At 49.3% G+C, this 24,932-nt stretch overlaps 1 protein-coding gene across 1 annotated transcript; it reads left to right on the top strand.

Moving 5' to 3' along the window:
• Window positions 1-14,324: 14,324 nt before the first annotated feature.
• On the top strand, window positions 14,325-24,691 carry FSTL1 (follistatin like 1). Its single transcript, XM_075592904.1, has 5 exons — window positions 14,325-14,465; window positions 17,601-17,713; window positions 17,908-18,018; window positions 18,811-18,872; window positions 21,852-24,691. The coding sequence occupies exons 1-5, from the start codon at window positions 14,437-14,439 to the stop codon at window positions 21,894-21,896; spliced, it is 360 nt and encodes a 119-aa protein (XP_075449019.1). The 5' UTR covers window positions 14,325-14,436; the 3' UTR covers window positions 21,897-24,691.
• The last annotated feature ends 241 nt before the right edge of the window (window positions 24,692-24,932 follow it).

The raw sequence follows: 24,932 nt of genomic DNA, 5'->3' as shown, positions 1-24,932 counted from the left end.
ACACACGGCGTGTGCTACACTTTATATATACACACGGCGTGTGCTACACTTTATATATACACACGGCGTGTGCTACACTTTATATACACACGCGTGTGCTACACTTTATATATACACACTGCGTGTGCTACACTTTATATATACACACGGCGTGTGCTACACTTTATATACACGGCGTGTGCTACACTTTATATACACACGCGTGTGCTACACTTTATATATACACACTGCGTGTGCTACACTTTATATACACACGGCGTGTGCTACACTTTATATATACACACGGCGTGTGCTACTCTTTATATATACACACGCGTGTGCTACACTTTATATATACACACGGCGTGTGCTACACTTTATATATACACACTGCGTGTGCTACACTTTATATATACACACGGCGTGTGCTACACTTTATATATACACACGGCGTGTGCTACACTTTATATATACACACGGCGTGTGCTACACTTTATATATACACACGGCGTGTGCTACACTTTATATATACACACGGCGTGTGCTACACTTTATATATACACACGGCGTGTGCTACACTTTATATATACACACGCCGTGTGCTACACTTTATATATACACGGCGTGTGCTACACTTTATATATACACACGGCGTGTGCTACACTTTATATATACACACTGCGTGTGCTACACTTTATATATACACACTGCGTGTGCTACACTTTATATATACACACTGCGTGTGCTACACTTTATATATACACACGGCGTGTGCTACACTTTATATATACACACTGCGTGTGCTACACTTTATATACACACGGCGTGTGCTACACTTTATATATACACACGGCGTGTGTTACACTTTATATACACACGGCGTGTGCTACACTTTATATATACACACGGCGTGTGCTACACTTTATATATACACACGGCGTGTGCTACACTTTATATATACACACGGCGTGTGCTAGACTTTATATATACACACGGCGTGTGCTACACTTTATATACACGGCGTGTGCTACACTTTATATATACACACGGCGTGTGCTACACTTTATATATACACACTGCGTGTGTTACACTTTATATATACACACGGCGTGTGCTACACTTTATATATACACACTGCGTGTGTTACACTTTATATATACACACGGCGTGTGCTACACTTTATATACTGTACACACGGCGTGTGCTACACTTTATATATACACACGGCGTGTGCTACACTTTTTATATACACACGGCGTGTGCTACACTTTATATATACACACGGCGTGTGCTACACTTTATATACACACGGCGTGTGCTACACTTTATATATACACACGGCGTGTGCTACACTTTATATATACACACGGCGTGTGCTACACTTTATATACACACGGCGTGTGCTACACTTTATATACACACGGCGTGTGCTACACTTTATATATACACACGGCGTGTGCTACACTTTATATATACACACGGCGTGTGCTACACTTTATATATACACACGGCGTGTGCTACACTTTATATATACACACGGCGTGTGCTACACTTTATATATACACACGGCGTGTGCTACACTTTATATATACACACTGCGTGAGCTACACTTTATATATACACATGGCGTGTGCTACACTTTATATACACACGGCGTGTGCTACACTTTATATATACACACGGCGTGTGCTACACTTTATATATACACACGGCGTGTGCTACACTTTATATATACACACGCGTGTGCTACACTTTATATATACACACGGCGTGTGCTACACTTTATATATACACACGGCGTGTGCTACACTTTATATACACACGCGTGTGCTACACTTTATATATACACACTGCGTGTGCTACACTTTATATATACACACGGCGTGTGCTACACTTTATATACACACGCGTGTGCTACACTTTATATACACACGCGTGTGCTACACTTTATATATACACACTGCGTGTGCTACACTTTATATACACACGGCGTGTGCTACACTTTATATACACACGGCGTGTGCTACACTTTATATATACACACGGCGTGTGCTACACTTTATATATACACACGCGTGTGCTACACTTTATATATACACACGGCGTGTGCTACACTTTATATATACTGCACCGACACACTTTATTCGAGCAAATACCCAGTATGTACCTGGCAGATACCTGGAATGCGCCGCTCCTCACCTCTGACAAGCCCCGTTGCGTTTGCCTTCCCAGCCTGGGTTCATGCCTGGCTGACGGGCGGCTGATCTGTTAAATGATAATGATTAGGATTTAATAGGCTGCAATGCTTCGCGTGTCTACCAGATGGCATAAATTCCTGAATTGTAATGCAGTATATATATATATACTGTGCAGTATTGCAGCCAGCGGGAATAAAATGCTCCAATCCCTGCCTGGAAAATAACTCAATGCACTCGGGCAGAAAACAGTCACAAACCTCAATACACCTGGGTATACCCGAATTCGTGGGAATAGCCGAGCTCGAATAAAGTGTGTCGCCAGTGTACACACGGCGTGTGCTACACTTTATATATACACACGGCGTGTGCTACACTTTATATATACACACGGCGTGTGCTACACTTTATATATACACACGGCGTGTGCTACACTTTATATATACACACGGCGTGTGCTACACTTTATATATATACACGCGTGTGCTACACTTTATATATACACACGGCGTGTGCTACACTTTATATATACACACGGCGTGTGCTACACTTTATATATACACACGGCGTGTGCTACACTTTATATATACACACGGCGTGTGCTACACTTTATATACACACACGGCGTGTGCTACACTTTATATATACACACGGCGTGTGCTTCACTTTATATACACACGCGTGTGCTACACTTTATATATACACACGGCGTGTGCTACACTTTATATATACACACGGCGTGTGCTACACTTTATATATACACACGGCGTGTGCTACACTTTATATATACACACGGCGTGTGCTACACTTTATATATACACACGGCGTGTGCTACACTTTATATATACACACGGCGTGTGCTATACTTTATATACACACGGCGTGTGCTACACTTTATATATACACACGGCGTGTGCTACACTTTATATACACACGGCGTGTGCTACACTTTATATACACACGGCGTGTGCTACACTTTATATATACACACGGCGTGTGCTACACTTTATATATACACACGGCGTGTGCTACACTTTATATATACACACGGCGTGTGCTACACTTTATATATACACACGCGTGTGCTACACTTTATATATACACACGGCGTGTGCTACACTTTATATATACACACGGCGTGTGCTACACTTTATATACACACGGCGTGTGCTACACTTTATATACACACGGCGTGTGCTACACTTTATATATACACACGGCGTGTGCTACACTTTATATATACACACGCGTGTGCTACACTTTATATATACACACGGCGTGTGCTACACTTTATATACACACGGCGTGTGCTACACTTTATATACACACGGCGTGTGCTACACTTTATATATACACACGGCGTGTGCTACACTTTATATATACACACGGCGTGTGCTACACTTTATATATACACACGGCGTGTGCTACACTTTATATATACACACGCGTGTGCTACACTTTATATATACACACGGCGTGTGCTACACTTTATATATACACACGCGTGTGCTACACTTTATATATACACACGGCGTGTGCTACACTTTATATATACACACGGCGTGTGCTACACTTTATATATACACACGGCGTGTGCTACACTTTATATACACACGCGTGTGCTACACTTTATATATACACACTGCGTGTGCTACACTTTATATATACACACGGCGTGTGCTACACTTTATATACACGGCGTGTGCTACACTTTATATACACACGCGTGTGCTACACTTTATATATACACACTGCGTGTGCTACACTTTATATACACACGGCGTGTGCTACACTTTATATATACACACGGCGTGTGCTACTCTTTATATATACACACGCGTGTGCTACACTTTATATATACACACGGCGTGTGCTACACTTTATATATACACACGGCGTGTGCTACACTTTATATATACACACGGCGTGTGCTACACTTTATATATACACACGGCGTGTGCTACACTTTATATATACACACGGCGTGTGCTACACTTTATATATACACACGGCGTGTGCTACACTTTATATATACACACGGCGTGTGCTACACTTTATATATATACACGCGTGTGCTACACTTTATATATACACACGGCGTGTGCTACACTTTATATATACACACGGCGTGTGCTACACTTTATATATACAAACGGCGTGTGCTACACTTTATATATACACACGGCGTGTGCTACACTTTATATACACACGCGTGTGCTACACTTTATATATACACACGGCGTGTGCTACACTTTATATATACACACGGCGTGTGCTTCACTTTATATACACACGCGTGTGCTACACTTTATATATACACACGGCGTGTGCTACACTTTATATATACACACGGCGTGTGCTACACTTTATATATACACACGGCGTGTGCTACACTTTATATATACACACGGCGTGTGCTACACTTTATATATACACACGGCGTGTGCTACACTTTATATATACACACGGCGTGTGCTACACTTTATATACACACGGCGTGTGCTACACTTTATATATACACACGGCGTGTGCTACACTTTATATACACACGGCGTGTGCTACACTTTATATACACACGGCGTGTGCTACACTTTATATATACACACGGCGTGTGCTACACTTTATATATACACACGGCGTGTGCTACACTTTATATATACACACTGCGTGTGTTACACTTTATATATACACACGGCGTGTGCTACACTTTATATATACACACTGCGTGTGTTACACTTTATATATACACACGGCGTGTGCTACACTTTATATACTGTACACACGGCGTGTGCTACACTTTATATATACACACGGCGTGTGCTACACTTTTTATATACACACGGCGTGTGCTACACTTTATATATACACACGGCGTGTGCTACACTTTATATACACACGGCGTGTGCTACACTTTATATATACACACGGCGTGTGCTACACTTTATATATACACACGGCGTGTGCTACACTTTATATACACACGGCGTGTGCTACACTTTATATACACACGGCGTGTGCTACACTTTATATATACACACGGCGTGTGCTACACTTTATATATACACACGGCGTGTGCTACACTTTATATATACACACGGCGTGTGCTACACTTTATATATACACACGGCGTGTGCTACACTTTATATATACACACGGCGTGTGCTACACTTTATATATACACACTGCGTGAGCTACACTTTATATATACACATGGCGTGTGCTACACTTTATATACACACGGCGTGTGCTACACTTTATATATACACACGGCGTGTGCTACACTTTATATATACACACGGCGTGTGCTACACTTTATATATACACACGCGTGTGCTACACTTTATATATACACACGGCGTGTGCTACACTTTATATATACACACGGCGTGTGCTACACTTTATATACACACGCGTGTGCTACACTTTATATATACACACTGCGTGTGCTACACTTTATATATACACACGGCGTGTGCTACACTTTATATACACACGCGTGTGCTACACTTTATATACACACGCGTGTGCTACACTTTATATATACACACTGCGTGTGCTACACTTTATATACACACGGCGTGTGCTACACTTTATATACACACGGCGTGTGCTACACTTTATATATACACACGGCGTGTGCTACACTTTATATATACACACGCGTGTGCTACACTTTATATATACACACGGCGTGTGCTACACTTTATATATACTGCACCGACACACTTTATTCGAGCAAATACCCAGTATGTACCTGGCAGATACCTGGAATGCGCCGCTCCTCACCTCTGACAAGCCCCGTTGCGTTTGCCTTCCCAGCCTGGGTTCATGCCTGGCTGACGGGCGGCTGATCTGTTAAATGATAATGATTAGGATTTAATAGGCTGCAATGCTTCGCGTGTCTACCAGATGGCATAAATTCCTGAATTGTAATGCAGTATATATATATATACTGTGCAGTATTGCAGCCAGCGGGAATAAAATGCTCCAATCCCTGCCTGGAAAATAACTCAATGCACTCGGGCAGAAAACAGTCACAAACCTCAATACACCTGGGTATACCCGAATTCGTGGGAATAGCCGAGCTCGAATAAAGTGTGTCGCCAGTGTACACACGGCGTGTGCTACACTTTATATATACACACGGCGTGTGCTACACTTTATATATACACACGGCGTGTGCTACACTTTATATATACACACGGCGTGTGCTACACTTTATATATACACACGGCGTGTGCTACACTTTATATATATACACGCGTGTGCTACACTTTATATATACACACGGCGTGTGCTACACTTTATATATACACACGGCGTGTGCTACACTTTATATATACACACGGCGTGTGCTACACTTTATATATACACACGGCGTGTGCTACACTTTATATACACACACGGCGTGTGCTACACTTTATATATACACACGGCGTGTGCTTCACTTTATATACACACGCGTGTGCTACACTTTATATATACACACGGCGTGTGCTACACTTTATATATACACACGGCGTGTGCTACACTTTATATATACACACGGCGTGTGCTACACTTTATATATACACACGGCGTGTGCTACACTTTATATATACACACGGCGTGTGCTACACTTTATATATACACACGGCGTGTGCTATACTTTATATACACACGGCGTGTGCTACACTTTATATATACACACGGCGTGTGCTACACTTTATATACACACGGCGTGTGCTACACTTTATATACACACGGCGTGTGCTACACTTTATATATACACACGGCGTGTGCTACACTTTATATATACACACGGCGTGTGCTACACTTTATATATACACACGGCGTGTGCTACACTTTATATATACACACGCGTGTGCTACACTTTATATATACACACGGCGTGTGCTACACTTTATATATACACACGGCGTGTGCTACACTTTATATACACACGGCGTGTGCTACACTTTATATACACACGGCGTGTGCTACACTTTATATATACACACGGCGTGTGCTACACTTTATATATACACACGCGTGTGCTACACTTTATATATACACACGGCGTGTGCTACACTTTATATACACACGGCGTGTGCTACACTTTATATACACACGGCGTGTGCTACACTTTATATATACACACGGCGTGTGCTACACTTTATATATACACACGGCGTGTGCTACACTTTATATATACACACGGCGTGTGCTACACTTTATATATACACACGCGTGTGCTACACTTTATATATACACACGGCGTGTGCTACACTTTATATATACACACGCGTGTGCTACACTTTATATATACACACGGCGTGTGCTACACTTTATATATACACACGGCGTGTGCTACACTTTATATATACACACGGCGTGTGCTACACTTTATATACACACGCGTGTGCTACACTTTATATATACACACTGCGTGTGCTACACTTTATATATACACACGGCGTGTGCTACACTTTATATACACGGCGTGTGCTACACTTTATATACACACGCGTGTGCTACACTTTATATATACACACTGCGTGTGCTACACTTTATATACACACGGCGTGTGCTACACTTTATATATACACACGGCGTGTGCTACTCTTTATATATACACACGCGTGTGCTACACTTTATATATACACACGGCGTGTGCTACACTTTATATATACACACGGCGTGTGCTACACTTTATATATACACACGGCGTGTGCTACACTTTATATATACACACGGCGTGTGCTACACTTTATATATACACACGGCGTGTGCTACACTTTATATATACACACGGCGTGTGCTACACTTTATATATACACACGGCGTGTGCTACACTTTATATATATACACGCGTGTGCTACACTTTATATATACACACGGCGTGTGCTACACTTTATATATACACACGGCGTGTGCTACACTTTATATATACAAACGGCGTGTGCTACACTTTATATATACACACGGCGTGTGCTACACTTTATATACACACGCGTGTGCTACACTTTATATATACACACGGCGTGTGCTACACTTTATATATACACACGGCGTGTGCTTCACTTTATATACACACGCGTGTGCTACACTTTATATATACACACGGCGTGTGCTACACTTTATATATACACACGGCGTGTGCTACACTTTATATATACACACGGCGTGTGCTACACTTTATATATACACACGGCGTGTGCTACACTTTATATATACACACGGCGTGTGCTACACTTTATATATACACACGGCGTGTGCTACACTTTATATACACACGGCGTGTGCTACACTTTATATATACACACGGCGTGTGCTACACTTTATATACACACGGCGTGTGCTACACTTTATATACACACGGCGTGTGCTACACTTTATATATACACACGGCGTGTGCTACACTTTATATATACACACGGCGTGTGCTACACTTTATATATACACACGCGTGTGCTACACTTTATATATACACACGGCGTGTGCTACACTTTATATATACACACGGCGTGTGCTACACTTTATATACACACGGCGTGTGCTACACTTTATATACACACGGCGTGTGCTACACTTTATATATACACACGGCGTGTGCTACACTTTATATACACACGGCGTGTGCTACACTTTATATACACACGGCGTGTGCTACACTTTATATATACACACGGCGTGTGCTACACTTTATATATACACACGGCGTGTGCTACACTTTATATATACACACGCGTGTGCTACACTTTATATATACACACGGCGTGTGCTACACTTTATATATACACACGGCGTGTGCTACACTTTATATACACACGGCGTGTGCTACACTTTATATACACACGGCGTGTGCTACACTTTATATATACACACGGCGTGTGCTACACTTTATATATACACACGGCGTGTGCTACACTTTATATATACACACACGGCGTGTGCTACACTTTATATACACACGGCGTGTGCTACACTTTTTATACACACGGCGTGTGCTACACACATATATATATGGACTGTGACCGCAGTTTAAGTTGAGAGAGGTTTTTTGCCATGGTGATGCCTGCCGGAGTGCGGGTACGCGGAGAGAGCACAGGGGGGGTGGCACGTGGAGAGAGCAGGGGGGGGCACGCGGAGAGAGCACAGGGGGGGGGCATGCGGAGAGAGCACGGGGGGGGGGGCACGCGGAGAGCAGGGGGGGCACGTGGAGAGAGCAGGGGGGGCACGTGGAGAGAGCAGGGGGGCACGCGGAGAGAGCAGGGGGGGCACACGGAGAGAGCACAGGGGGGGGCACGCGGAGAGAGCACAAGGGGGGCGGGGGGCACAAGGTGATGTGGGGGCACGAGAGCCTAATTCCTGACAGTCCAGCGCAGCTTTGTAACGGTTAATAACGCAGCCTTTGTGCACGTTAAGCCTCGGGCTCCCGGCTGCTTCCGGTGGGGTTATAGACACTTGTTATTAAGTATAATTGCAGGCTCCCTGTCAGGGGCTGGCTGACAATACCTTGTGATTTCAGACAGCCCCTGCCACACAATATCCTTATCCCCAGGGGCCGGCCTGGCATTCTCTGCTTACACTTTTAAAAACACACACGGGCTGACAGCTATTTTTCTGCTTTCCGCAGTGATTCCTGTTTTATATCTTTGGGAATGTTAAAGCGGCCCGCTTTCGGGGCTCTACCGAATGGCTGCAGTTTGTGGACTTGACTATGTGGCGAAGAGATCAGTGCATTGAGTTAGAATGGGACTGAAACCCTCTCTGGCACGGGGGGAAGCTGCTTCATGGCAAATGGTCATTTTTTTTAAATGACCAGAACAGTTGGGGGCTGTTGGTACTAGTTTTGTCACTCTTTCTGTTGGTGACCCCGAAGGCAGAACCCAAAGTCGGAGGGGGGGAGGGGTGGGTTCCCTGGGGGTCCCCCCTCAGTTCAGGTCAATAATAAAAACCTAAAGCACAGGGACTGCGGCTTTACCTTCACCTCGTGTTAATTGTAACATAAAATAAACACAGCGAGGGCGGTGTATCACGGTAAAGCGCGCTGCTCCATCTTTTGCTTGCGTTCGAGTCAGATGTTAGAGTTTCCTACGTGAAATACAAATTGCTCTCCGAGACGTTTACGCTATTTCCAACATGGCGGATTTCTCGGAACGCTGATACCAGTTAAGAAAGCGACGCACGGAGACGCATCGCGTTATAACCTGTGCCCCCTCCCCCCCCCCCTAAATCCTATTAACGCTCTCCAACACGTAAGCTGTCGCACGTGATGGAAAACCTGGAGCAAAGGCCGTTCATTTTTTGTCTTTGTTTTTGCTGTTTCCCAATAAAGTTTTTCACGCCGTCTTGGGCTCAACGAGACAGGAGCCAATAGGGATTGACGTTGTGCGCGCTGGTGCCAATGGATGCTTTTTTGCTGACGGGTTGCTGGCGCGTAACGTTCTCACTATGGAGGGTTTATATGTGGTGATTTTTACTGCTGCATTCCACCTTGATAAAGCGCGAAATGCGTCGCTGCGTTTGTTTACCGTTCTACATCCATGAGATTCAATAACTGATCATTTTTTAATTGGAGTCACCTCTTTTTTGGCGTTGCGGCAGTGCTCCGTACCTCACCTCAGCCCGTCATGACACTGACGCAAAGAAACGCGAGATGAAAATGGCGCCGTTTGCTTCAATTTGACTCTGCATTTGCCTTCGTGCCTCGCCCCTGCGGTGCCAATTAGGAGATCTCGTGGGATTTCCCGCTGCGAGTCACGGGAGAACAGAATCAGGTCTCTGGGAGGGAAGGGGTTAAGCAGGAATAAATTCCCCTCCATATCTTCCATTCCGAGGCCTCAGGGGCGACAGAGGCATCCAGCCTTACAGCTGACCACAGCAACCAGGCCCTGCGTCACCGTGGCAACCAGGCCCTGCGTCACCGTGGCAACCAGACCCTGCGTGGCCGCGGCAACCAGAGTTTGGAAGCGCTAGGATACTTGGGTCAGTTACAATAAGGCCCCAGGGCTGCGGTGAGCTGCCTCTGAACCTGTAATTATAGTTCATGAGATCGCTTACCGATTCAGCCCTGAGAGATAAGAGTGGTTTATCCAGCTTAAACCGGTTCACTGCCAGAGGGCACTGAAAGGGTTAACTACAGGTATACACGTGTGTGAGTGTGTGATCGAATGTTGGAGGTCCCCATATGATAAACATGACAAGTGAATATCCGAACACATAAGCGGGCGCCTGTGAAACGGCCGTGTGAGCTTCTCTGTACCCTGAGGTACTAGTCCCCTAACCCTATTAGGGCCTCGTTATGCTATATGCTTACCTTGAAGGAGTTTATCCTAAACCTCAGTTTATTATGCCAAACAGGACTTGTTTTTTCTGATGCACTGGCTTTCTACACAACCTTCTCTATACCCTGAAAGGTTTCCCTCTGATACTTTGGTCGGCAGTATTTATATACAGTATTTATATACAGTATTTATATACAGTATTTATATACAGTATGTTGTTGTATATTAGATACATGATTCTTTACATGGGAAGCTGAATACATGTCTTGTTTTTATACTTTGGGTGAGTGCATTGAGCTTTGGAATTACAGCCAGACACAGTCACACTCCCCTTGTTACCACACACACCCAGACACCGTCACACTCCCCTTGTTACCACACACACCCAGACACAGTCACACTCCCCTTGTTACCACACACACCCAGACACAGTCACACTCCCCTTGTTACCGCACACACCCAGACACAGTCACACTCCCCTTGTTATCGCACACACCCAGACACAGTCACACTTCCCTTGTTACCGCCCCGCACACACCCAGACACAGTCACACTCTCCTTGTTAGCGCCCCGCACACACCCAGACACAGTCACACTCCCCTTGTTACCACACACACCCAGGCACAGTCACACTCCCCTTGTTAGCGCCCCGCACACACCCAGACACAGTCACACTCCCCTTGTTACCACACACACCCAGACACAGTCACACTCCCTTGTTACCACACACACCCAGACACAGTCACACTCCCCTTGTTAGCGCCCCGCACACACCCAGACACAGTCACACTCCCCTTGTTACCACACACACCCAGACACAGTCACACTCCCCTTGTTACCACACACACCCAGACACAGTCACACTCCCCTTGTTACCACACACACCCAGACACAGTCACACTCCCCTTGTTACCACACACACCCAGACACAGTCACACTCCCCTTGTTACCGCACACACCCAGACACAGTCACACTCCCCTTGTTACCACACACACCCAGACACAGTCACACTCCCCTTGTTAGCGCCCCGCACACACCCAGACACAGTCACACTCCCCTTGTTACCACACACACCCAGACACAGTCACACTCCACTCGTTACCACACACACCCAGACACAGTCACACTCCCCTTGTTACCGCCCCGCACACACCCAGACACAGTCACACTCCCCTTGTTACCACACACACACAGACACAGTCACACTCCCCTTGTTAGCGCCCCGCACACACCCAGACACAGTCACACTCCCCTTGTTACCACACACACCCAGACACAGTCACACTCCCCTTGTTACCACACACACCCATACACAGTCACACTCCCCTTGTTACCACACACACCCATACACAGTCACACTCCCCTTGTTACCACACACACCCAGACACAGTCACACTCCCCTTGTTACCGCCCCGCACACACCCAGACACAGTCACACTCCCCTTGTTACCACACACACCCAGACACAGTCACACTCCCCTTGTTAGCGCCCCGCACACACCCAGACACAGTCACACTCCCCTTGTTACCACACACACCCAGACACAGTCACACTCCCCTTGTTACCACACACACCCAGACACAGTCACACTCCCCTTGTTACCACACACACCCAGACACAGTCACACTCCCCTTGTTACCACACACACCCAGACACAGTCACACTCCCCTTGTTACCACACACACCCAGACACAGTCACACTCCCCTTGTTACCACACACACTCAGACACAGTCACACTCCCCTTGTTAGCGCCCCGCACACACCCAGACACAGTCACACTCCCCTTGTTACCGCACACACTCAGACACAGTCACACTCCCCTTGTTACCGCCCCGCACACACCCAGACACAGTCACACTCCCCTTGTTACCGCCCGCACACACCCAGACACAGTCACACTCCCCTTGTTACCACACACACCCAGACACAGTCACACTCCCCTTGTTACCGGCCCGCACACACCCAGACACAGTCACACTCCCCTTGTTAGCGGCCCACACACACCCAGACACAGTCACACTCCCCTTGTTACCGCACACACTCAGACACAGTCACACTCCCCTTGTTACCGGCCCGCACACACCCAGACACAGTCACACTCCCCTTGTTACCGCCCCACACACACCCAGACACAGTCACACTCCCCTTGTTACCACACACACCCAGACACAGTCACACTCCCCTTGTTACCGGCCCGCAAACACCCAGACACAGTCACACTCCCCTTGTTAGCGCCCCGCACACACCCAGACACAGTCACACTCCCCTTGTTACCGCACACACTCAGACACAGTCACACTCCCCTTGTTAGCGCCCCGCACACACCCAGACACAGTCACACTCCTCTTGTTACCGCCCCGCACACACGCAGACACAGTCACACTCCCCTTGTTACCGCACACACTCAGACACAGTCACACTCCCCTTGTTACCGCACACACCCAGACAGTCACACTCCCCTTGTTACCGCCCCGCACATACCCAGACACAGTCACACTCCCCTTGTTACCGCACACACCCAGACAGTCACACTCCCCTTGTTACCGGCCCGCACACAACCAGACACAGTCACACTCCCCTTGTTACCGCACACACCCAGACAGTCACACTCCCCTTGTTACCGGCCCGCACACAACCAGACACAGTCACACTACCCTTGTTACCGCACACACCCAGACAGTCACACTCCCCTTGTTACCGCCCCGCACACACTCAGACACAGTCACACTCCCCTTGTTACCGCTCCGCATACACCCAGACACAGTCACACTCCCCTTGTTACCGCCCCGCACACACCCAGACACAGTCACACTCCCCTTGTTACCGCACACACTCAGACACAGTCACACTCCCCTTGTTACCGCCCCGCACACACTTAGACCCTTTTGTCTCGCCCGCAGAGTTATGACGATGGCGATTCCCGCCTGGATTCCTCCGAATTCCTAAAGTTTCTGGAACAGAACGAGACCGCGATTAACATCACCACGTACATGGACAAGGAGACCAATAAAATCCTCAGGTGAGGGGTCTCCGATGTATAACCCCTGCTGTCCTACCTTCTTCTTACTTTGCATATAGAGTTAAAGTCCTGCAGCGCATTGCGTAGGAATGCCCCCTTATAGAAGTGTGTCCTACGTTGCATTGGTGAGGCTGTGCTCCGGTTCGTGTCTGGATCTTGTTCCCTTATAGAAGTGTGTCCTACGTTGCATTGGTGAGGCTGTGCTCCGGTTCCTGTCTGGATCTTGTTCCCTTATAGAAGTGTGTCCTACGTTGCATTGGTGAGGCTGTGCTCCGGTTCGTGTCTGGATCTTGTTCCCTTATAGAAGTGGGTTTGTTCTGATCCACCACGCACACCGTAACAAAATGTGAAAGTCCAGGACAGGAATCTGGGGCTCACAGAGTGCAATAACCAACACGTGTGTCAGAATGTCTGTTTTCATTTCTTTTAAGGAGATTTTTTGAAGTGAAACTCCTTTGCTGGCACCTACAGAGTCTTGATAGGCGCAATCCCTTGTGCTGTAACAAAATTCCATGACGGAAGTGACGTCACTGCTGGCAGAAGAGGCCATCAGTGACGTCGGGGGAGGGGAGGGAGGGGGAAGACACACGCGTAGGCAGCGCATGCGCAGAGGAGGTTGTAAACTGTGCCGGGCATGCCGCTCTGCGCATGCACAGAAGCCCGCATTGATTTTCCCATGCGCAGAAACGGCTTGGCCAGCGCCGCGCGTGTGCAGACCCGACGGTGCAAGTGCGCAAACCCTCCGGTGACGTGCGCAGTCCTGCCCGGTGACGTGCGCAAGCGCAGGACCCCAGAAGTGATCAGCTGCCTGACCCATAGTGAACTCTGCTGCACATGTGGATCAGTAACCCAGCCAGTCAGTCAATCACCCACCCAGTCAGTCACCCACCCACCCAGTCAGTCAATTTCCACCCAAAAGTCACCCACCGACGCAGTCAGTCACCCACCCTGGTCAACCACCCCCACAGGTCACCCTCTCACCCCCACAGGTCACCCTCCCACCCCCACCCCCCACTCTAACACTCTCTTACACTCACTCTCGCTCACACACAAGGAATTCACAGTTAGTATAAATATAGAAGTGCAAATAGCTAAAACGGGGGTATCCGAGCACGCGCGTTCTGAGTCAAACTTCTTTGCGTTTTGTCACTGAAATTGTGTTTTGATTTTTAATTAAAAACTTCACCATCACAAATACAATTTCAGGGACAAAGCAGCGATAAAAGGCAAAGAAGTTTCACTTAAAATGCGCGTGCGTGGTACACACACCCTTTTTTAAGGAGATTTTCCCTTATAAGGCCGAGTCCATAGAAGGACAGGCCGCGCTGAGCCGTGCGGACGCTCTGCGCTGAGCCCCTGCATACTCAATGAGGATGCCTTGAGAGGGGGCTCACGCGAGCGTCCGCAGGCGTGCTGAGGCGCTGGAATTTTCAGCCGACAGCCAAACTGTTTTTCAGAGCACTGTCGGCTGACAACATCCAATCAGCGCGGAGCAGCGTCAACGGCGCCGTGACGTCGGCGCCGTCACGTTGACGTCGGTGCGTCGCGGGCGATTGGCCCAGCGACGTCACTGCCCCGCCTCCCTCAGTCTCCCCCCGCCTCCGATCGCGCCCGCTGGCTCGCCTGCATGGGCATAAAATCGCGCAGATTTCAGCAGGCGAGCCTCAGCGTCAGCGCGGTTCCGAACTGCTCCCCCCTCTATGGCCCAGGCCTAACGTGCCCACATACAGCGCACAGAAGGAGGGCCGGTCATTAATGAAGATATCGCCTACTTGGTACTCTCTCTATGAGAATATACAGCAACCAGCAAAAACCGACACCCAAACGTTCTTCTAAAACCCTTGTGGTTCCCCAACGTGGCCCGTGTCCCGATGGGTAAATGCTTACATGATCACAGGAACTCCCACGTCGTGGCTTTAGTGCTGGGGATCCCTGATTTTAGAGACCGCTTCAGACATTGGTGGGAATCCTCCGGTGTGCGAATCCACGGGGCCACGTGGAACACGTGGCAGAAACGGAAAAAGAATGTCACGCAACGCCATACGCATAAGTAGTAGGGTTCCCAGGCGGCTTCTCCATGTACTGGATACAATGGTGAAAGCTGCGACGCGCTCGAGACACACACACACCTCTCTCTCCATGCTGTTTCCTCCTCTCCTTGGCCCCACCCCAGGCTTCAGACATCTCCTCTTGATTGGCTGCAGTACCCAGCAGCAGCCAATCAGGATGGAGGAGGCTGCCCAGCCCCCTAGCAACAGCCCTGCTCTCTCCCTGCCCAGGGAAATACCGTGGCCCCCCAAGCCGGTCAGGTCACTATGTCCAGAGAGGTAATACCAGTATACACGTGCATGTCCCACCCCCTCCCCATCCCCCCAACAGGCCAGGTTGTCAGGATATCCCTGCTTCAGTACAGGTGGCTCAATCAGTCCCTGCTTCAGCACAGGTGGCTGAGTCAGAGGCTCATTGAGCCAGCTGTGCTGAAGCTAGGACAGTGTGTCCCAACTCCAGGCCTCGGGGAACCCCAACAGGTCAGGTCTTAAGGATATCCCTGCTCCAGCACAGGTGGCTGAGTCAAAATGACTGAGCCGCTGACTGAGCCACCTGTGCTGGAGCAGGGATATCCTTAAGACCTGACCTGTTGGGGTTCCCTGAGGCCTGGAGTTGGGAAACACTGAGATAGGATATCCTTAAAACCTGACCAGTTGGGGGAGGCGTGAGGACCGGCGTTGAGACCCCTGGATCTCGGACCCTGTACCCAGGCTTTGCTCTAATAGCTGTGTAATCCGGCAGCATGTGCTTAAAGCAGCAAAAAGTGACGCGCTGCGAGTGCTCATTTACAGGTCACTACCCAGAATCCTTTGCTGCAGGAGCAGCACTGCATGCTGGGTGATTATGACATAAAGCAGGATGGGGGACATATCTGAAATATGCTTGTGAATACGTGTTCTTTATCATTGCTGTACACTGTACTGTGGAGCGTCTTTTATCAACTTAATTTGAACTCACCATAACTTATTGAAGTATCTAGGACACTGTGACATTCAGCCCCCCGTGCGTTCCTCACAGCGGCCTCCTCAGTTATATAACAATGAGCAGTAATCTAATCTCTCCTCTCCCTCTCCCCCCCCCCCCCAGGGGCCTGTGCGTTGACGCTCTCATCGAGCTGTCGGATGAGAATGCAGACTGGAAGCTGAGCTTCAATGAGTTTATTAAGTGTCTGAACCCCAGCTTCAACCCCCCCGAGAAAAGTAAGTGTCCACGGGGTCCCCTGCCAACCGCCCGACTGCACATCTCCCCCTGTACCGCACTGAAGGTAGAGGAGTTGGGTGACAGAACACCCCCTGCCCCCCAGGTCTCGTGCGATGACATTACGTAGGTAGTAACCCAACCCCATGGGAGCCGGAGTGGGACCTTCTGCTCACGCTGTCCTCCATTTTTTTAGAGTGCGCCCTGGAAGATGAGACCTACGAGGATGGAGCGGAGACGCAGGTGCAGTGTAACCGCTGTGTGTGCGCCTGTGGGAACTGGGTGTGCACCGCCATGGCGTGTGACGGTGAGAGTCGTAAAACCAACGCAGGCTACGGGTCAATCAATACACATTGCGCTGCGCAGAACAGCGACATCTCCTGTATACACACTGTCCTTATATACAGAACATGTGCAAATCTCTGTATACACACAGTCCTTATATACATAGAACATTTCCTGTATGGATACTATACATGCTAAAACATCTGTTCATTTACATAGCTTGTGTGAGGGTTCTATATATGGACATTTTCCTGCCAAAACTTCTATTCATATACAGACCTTGTATATACCAACCGTATACTGTACATATGCAGAATATGAGCCAGCTTTTTACATACACAAATTTCTAAACCCGTTATATACATAGATGAAACATATAAGCCTCTATATGCACACAGGCCAGTCAAGCTTAATATTCATATACAGGGCATGTACAAGTTGCCATTATACACAGTGCCCTGTAGAAACTTCTATCCTTATACAGAACGCATACTATCCTCCAATATACACAGCATACCCTGCTAAACATTAATGTCATATACAGAACATGTACTAGTCATCCTATATGTAGCACGCATGCGCGCGCACAAGCACAGCTGTTCTAAACCTCTGGATATACAGAACATGTACTAGTCATCCTATATGTAGCACGCATGCGCGCGCACACGCACAGCTGTTCTAAACCTCTGGATATACAGAACATGTACTAGTCATCCTATATGTAGCACGCATGCGCGCACACACGCACAGCTGTTCTAAACCTCTGGATATACAGAACATCTGATGACCGGTATCTCTGTTTGTGGCCCCTCAGGAAAGGACGCTCGCCCTGAGGAGGATATGACCAGATATGTAGATGAGCTGAGAAAGCATCAGGTGAGGAGACTTTTTGCATCTACAGTACATGCTGGTGTTGTGCTGACCCACACACACAGCTCTGCTACTGACCCACACACACACAGCTCTGCTACTGACCCACACACACACAGCTCTGCTACTGACCCACACACACACAGCTCTGCTACTGACCCACACACACACAGCTCTGCTACTGACCCACACACACACAGCTCTGCTACTGACCCACACACAACTCTGCTACTGACCCACACACACTGCTCTGCTACTGACCCACACACACAGCTCAGCTACTGACCCACACACACTGCTCTGCTACTGACCCACACACACACAGCTCTGCTACTGACCCACACACACACAGCTCTGCTACTGACCCACACACAGCTCTGCTACTGACCCACACACACTGCTCTGCTACTGACCCACACACACAGCTCAGCTACTGACCCACACACACTGCTCTGCTACTGACCCACGCACACAGCTCTGCTACTGACCCACACACACACAGCTCTGCTACTGACCCACACACACATAGCTCTGCTACTGACCCACACACACTGCTCTGCTACTGACACACACTGCTCTGCTACTGACCCACACACACTCCTCTGCTGCTGACACACACTGCTCTGCAACTGACCCACACACACATTGCTCTGCTACTGACTGATACACACACCGCTCTGCTGCTGACCCACACACGGCTCTGCTGCTGACCCACACACACAGCTCTGCTACTGACCCACACACACTGCTCTGCTACTGACCCACACACACACACAGCTCTGCTACTGATCTGCACACACAGCTCTGCTGCTGACCCACACACACAGCTCTGCTGCTGACCCACACACACAGCTCTGCTACTGACCCACACACACAGCTCTGCTACTGACCCACACACACAGCACTGCTACTTACCCACACACACACAGCTCTGCTGCTGACCCACACACACACAGATCTGCTACTGACTGATACACACACACACAGCTCTGCTACTGACCCACACACACACAGCTCTGCTACTGACCCACACACACACAGCTCTGCTACTGACCCACACAGCTCTGCTGCTGACTGATACAGCTCTGCTACTGACCCACGCACACAGCTCTGCTACTGACTGATACAGCTCTGCTACTGACCCACACACACACCCAGCTCTGCCACTGACCCACACACACACCCAGCTCTGCAACTGACTGACACACACAGCTCTGCTGCTGACTGATACACACACACAGCTCTGCTGCTGACTGATACACACACACACAGCTCTGCTACTGACTGATACACACAGCTCTGCTACTGACACACACACACACACACACAGCTCTGTTACTGACTGATACACACACAGCTCTGCTACTGACTGATACACACACACACAGCTCTGCTACTGACTGATACACACAGCTCTGCTACTAACCCACACACACAGCTCTGCTACTGACCCACACACACTGCTCTGCTACTGACACACACACTGCTCTGCTACTGACACACACACTGCTCTGCTACTGACCCACACACACACACAGCTCTGCTACTGACCCACACACACAGCTCTGCTACTGACACACACACTGCTCTGCTACTGACCCACACACACACACTGCTCTGCTACTGACACACACACTGCTCTGCTACTGATCCACACACACACACTGCTCTGCTACTGACCCACACACACACACACAGCTCTGCTACTGACCCACACACACACACACAGCTCTGCTACTGACCCACACACACTGCTCTGCTACTGACCAATACACACAAACTAGGGGGGCGTGCAAAATTTTCTGGGGGGGGGGGGGGCGACGTTTACAGAGGCCCCGCGCTCTTCCCCACAACGTTTAAATTAAGTGCCGGGGGAGCGCCCAAGGCCTCTAACTCCCTCTTACCTGGTGTCCGGCGGCTTCTGGCGACGTGTCGCCATGGCAACCCGGAGTCAAATGACGTAGTGACGTCAGATAATGCCGGAAAAAAGGTAAGGGAGATGGGGGGGCACGAGCAGAGAGGGAGAGCAGGCAGGGGGGGCGCGAGCAGAGGGGGAGAGCAGGCAGGGGGGGCGCGAGCAGAGGGGGAGAGCAGGCAGGGGGGGCGTGAGCAGAGGGGGCGCGAGCAGAGGGGGAGAGCAGGCAGGGAGGGGGAGAGCAGGCAGAGGGGGCGCGAGCAGAGGGGGAGAGCAGGCAGGGAGGGGGAGAGCAGGCGGGGAGGGGCGCGAGCAGAGGAAGAGAGCAGGCAGGGGGGGCGCGAGCAGAGGGGGAGAGCAGGCAGGGGGGGTGCGAGCAGAGGGGGAGAGCAGACGGGGGGGGAGAGCAGGCAGGGGGGGCGCGAGCAGAGAGGGAGAGCAGGCAGGGGGTGCGCGAGCACAGGGGAGAGCAGGCAGGGAGGGGGAGAGCAGGCGGGGGGGGGCGCGAGCAGAGGGGGAGAGCAGTCAGGGAAGGGGAGAGCAGGCAGGGAGGGGGAGAGCTGGCAGCGGGGGGAGAGCAGAGGGGTAAAGCAGGCAGGGGGGGCGCAGATAAAAAAAAAGTTTGCACGCCCCTGCTCTGATTCACAGTACAGGAAGTCCTCACTTTACGACGTTTCGCTTTCCTTCGGATGCGTTTTCCGACGGCGCATAATGCAGTCTCTAAGAACTCATTATCTGCCGCGGTTTTCGCGTATCCGACGGAAACCGCCACCGGTTAACATGGGTCCCGCTTTCCGACTGTCCCGTCTCCGACGCGGGTCTGCAGGACGCATTGTGTCGGAAAAGCGAGGACTCGCAGTGTTATGTTGCCTTTTTTTTGTAAAAGCCATGTGTACGTTTCTGGATCTACCTACATAACAACACACACACACGTCACCTACATAACAACACACACACAGACACACACGTCTGCCAAGGAAACGCTGTACCCAACATGGTAAAGCACCGAGTATATTCTCTGCAAAACTTGCCATGTACTGACTGTGGCTTCCTTGTGTCCCTCCCTACAGGAAACAGCTGAGAAATCCAAGAAAGTGAGCGCCAAGGACATTTAACTTCTAGTAACAGAAACCATGCACCACCCGTGGCCCCCCAGGCGCTGAGTCTGGGGGGCCCCCCATTACTTAGTCTGCTGGGGTGGGCAGGGAATCTGTCATAGTCAATGTCAAGGAAAAATCCATGTATTTGTAGGGCATAGGTGCAACCGGGGGGGGGGGGGGTGAGGGGGGGGCTTTTCGGGTGGTAACCCCCCACCAAAAATGTATAAATCACTTCATCATTTCCACACGGCTTGTGGCCACTTTCCTATGTGTTTCTTGATTATTATTTTTTGGGGGAGCAATAAGGCACTCGGCAGGGGTGCTGCCACTTGGACATTATCCACCTTTAGTGCCTGCATATCACCTAGTGGTGACGGAAGCCCGGAAACCCAGCGCCTGAAGCATGAAACCCACTGTAGTGTCGAGCGACTCGCGTCCCGCAGCCTGGGGATTTAATGCCCTGTAAAGTGAGTTACTGTGCGTTACAGGACGCAAACTCCACGCACTGCGGGGGGGAAAGCATCACTTTAGCAAAGCATTCAAACTCCTCCCCGCGTTGTATAAAATCAACTATTCTACTGCAGCATTGTGTGCTCATTTGCATGTCCTTACCCAGAATCCCTGGCTGCAGTGGAACCATTGTGTGCTAAGAGATCATGGGGAAGGGCAGGGGTGCAGACACGCGAACGGGCACGCACGGGATATTTTCATCTGCTGGACACAGCGTGGAAACTTCCTGCACTGCAAAAAAAAAAGTATCGGCTTGCGCAGCGTTAAAAGTCGCTGTGTCGCGAGGTGAATTATGTTACTCCGAATTGAACCGGTGGCATTGTTCCAGGATTGGTTTTTGCCGCCCGCTGCTGAGTGCCTTATTGCCCGTCCGTTAACAGCTCTGTTATAATGCTTGCTGACCATTAGAACCCCGGGGCTCGTACATGGTATCGCTGGCCAGCTGCGGCCCCCTGCGAGGTGACGGGGGGGGGGAGGGTTCCTACGAGGGGCGACAGCTGTGTTTACATAACTGCTTGCCTTGTTTTGGTTAGTGTAGCTTTACGGGTGACCTGCGGTCAGCAGGGGGGGGGGGGGGGGAGGCGGATGTTTACTCCTTACGAGTCAACTGCAGCCAGGTGTGCACTTCAGAAATTGGGTGACCGTGAGGCGGGCACGTCTGACTCTCCTGCAGTGCACCCCGGTTTGGACCAGAATGCATTGGGATAATTAACCCTTTAATGCAGGGCGTTCTCAACTCCAGTCCTCAAGGGCCACCAACAGGCCAGGGATTGGAGATACCCCTGCTTCAGCACAGTCTTCGACTGAGCCACTGATTGAGCCACCTGTGCTGAAGCAGGGATATCCTGAAAACCTGACCTGCTGGGGGAGGGATCTTGGGGACTGGCGTTGAGAACGCCCTGCATTAATGCATTGCACCCCCCCAGAACTCCCTGCTCTGGCAGAGAGGCCAGCGATGCATTGATCCGGCAGCAAAGGGGGGGTCAGTCCCTGCAATCTGCCCCCCTGCCCCCCTCATATTCTGTTTCTGTTAACCCCCCCGTCAGCAACACTTTAAGGTGCTATGTTTATACAGCCTGGGACACAAACAAGCCCAAACTGTATCTTTTGGTCTCTTCGTTTGTCTTTACCATTAGTATTTAGGTGCGTAATTGTAGGTATCCCGCATTATTTTATATTATATACACCCCCGTCCGACTTCTCTCGTCTTATTAAACGCTACGTTTCGAGCTTTGCAGGCGGCGGGGATCTCGCTGCGCACGGTGTTGGTAACAGAGTCATTCATATCTTGTATTTCTATAGCGCCTTCTGATTCCAAAGTCCTACCCCATTGTAATAGAAGAGGCGCCCCTGGGGTGCAACGCCGGGCAGCACGGGGGGTAGGGAACAGTTATAATATTATTACTTATTTACAAGTGGGCACGCTGAGCTCCTGGGATTTGGTTGGGGAATTGAACCAACTAAAGCCGTGTGTATTGACAACAAAACACTTTAACCACTAGGTCAAACTTTCTAATACCCGGGGCAATTACTTTCTAATACCCGGGGCAATTACTTTCTAATACCCGGGGCAATTACTTTCTAATACCCGGGGCAATTAGGGTATCTGCCCGCCGGGGCTGTATATGGGATTTTTGTTCAGTGAATGGACTGGCATTAAAGGAATGTAAATACAAACCATATTCCTGATCAGCCGCACCTGAGACTCCTCCCCTCGCGTCTCCCCGTGCTCCCCGATCTCATACTGGTCCATTCGCGGGTGTCCCGGCGCGGCCCGTATTACCAGGCGTTTTATCCACCGCTAGTGTGTATATTCCATTCAAATGCACTCGTAAACCTGTCCTGAGTCACTTCTTGGTGCGACGCGTTTGGGCGCAGAGGAAACTCGCACGCGCCGACTGCGTACAATCCAAGTAGATGCAATGGGCAGTTGTCAGGCACTGTTAACCCCGTGGCTGCCAGGGGTCTAGTATACATGTACATGTATGACTTGGAAGAGTTTGCGGAGGCGATTTTTCTATCCGTATCACCACCGCGGGAAAGATACAGCTGCCGCGTGTTAACAGCAGAAATGTGGGGTTTGAATGTCCGCTTTCTCCCCGTCCCCTCCACGCAGCGTGCAAAGTGTCAGGCGTGACCCCCGCCGGCAGACGCTTCAGCGCTGTGCTCAATGTCTCCGTATCAGTATTCAGACGCTTTGTTTCACGCGTATAATTCACTTTGCGTCCATGTTTTTATATTTGTTTTTTTTTAAATTCTGTAACAGCCAAATACAATTAAAAAAAAACTGTAAAACCTCATTGTGCTTTCGGCTCTTATTCCAACGTTTACGCGCAGAATTCATTTATTCATATGTATTTACGTGGGATATTCGCCCCAGCAAAAAAAACGAATAAAGAAAGGTGCCGTACTCGCGGCAGCTGCTGGCAATCATGAAACGGACGCAAGTATGTATGTATGTATGTATGTTTGTATGTATGTACGTACGTATGTATGTATGTATGTTTGTATGTATGTATGTATATAGCGCCATTAAATTAC

The sequence above is a fragment of the Ascaphus truei genome, chromosome 3, assembly GCF_040206685.1.
Source record: "Ascaphus truei isolate aAscTru1 chromosome 3, aAscTru1.hap1, whole genome shotgun sequence".
NCBI lineage: Eukaryota > Metazoa > Chordata > Amphibia > Anura > Ascaphidae > Ascaphus > Ascaphus truei.
This window is presented reverse-complemented; position numbering and strand designations above follow the sequence as displayed.

What these genes read in the sequence shown, in the direction of transcription:
- FSTL1 (XM_075592904.1), top strand. Translation starts at nt 14,437, where the DNA reads ATGGACAAGGAGACCAATAAAATCCTCAG. An exon ending in CTTCAACCCCCCCGAGAAAA is followed by an intron (nt 17,714 to 17,907) that starts GTAAGTGTCCAC and finishes CCATTTTTTTAG; the next exon opens with AGTGCGCCCTGGAAGATGAG. An exon ending in CACCGCCATGGCGTGTGACG is followed by an intron (nt 18,019 to 18,810) that starts GTGAGAGTCGTA and finishes GTGGCCCCTCAG; the next exon opens with GAAAGGACGCTCGCCCTGAG.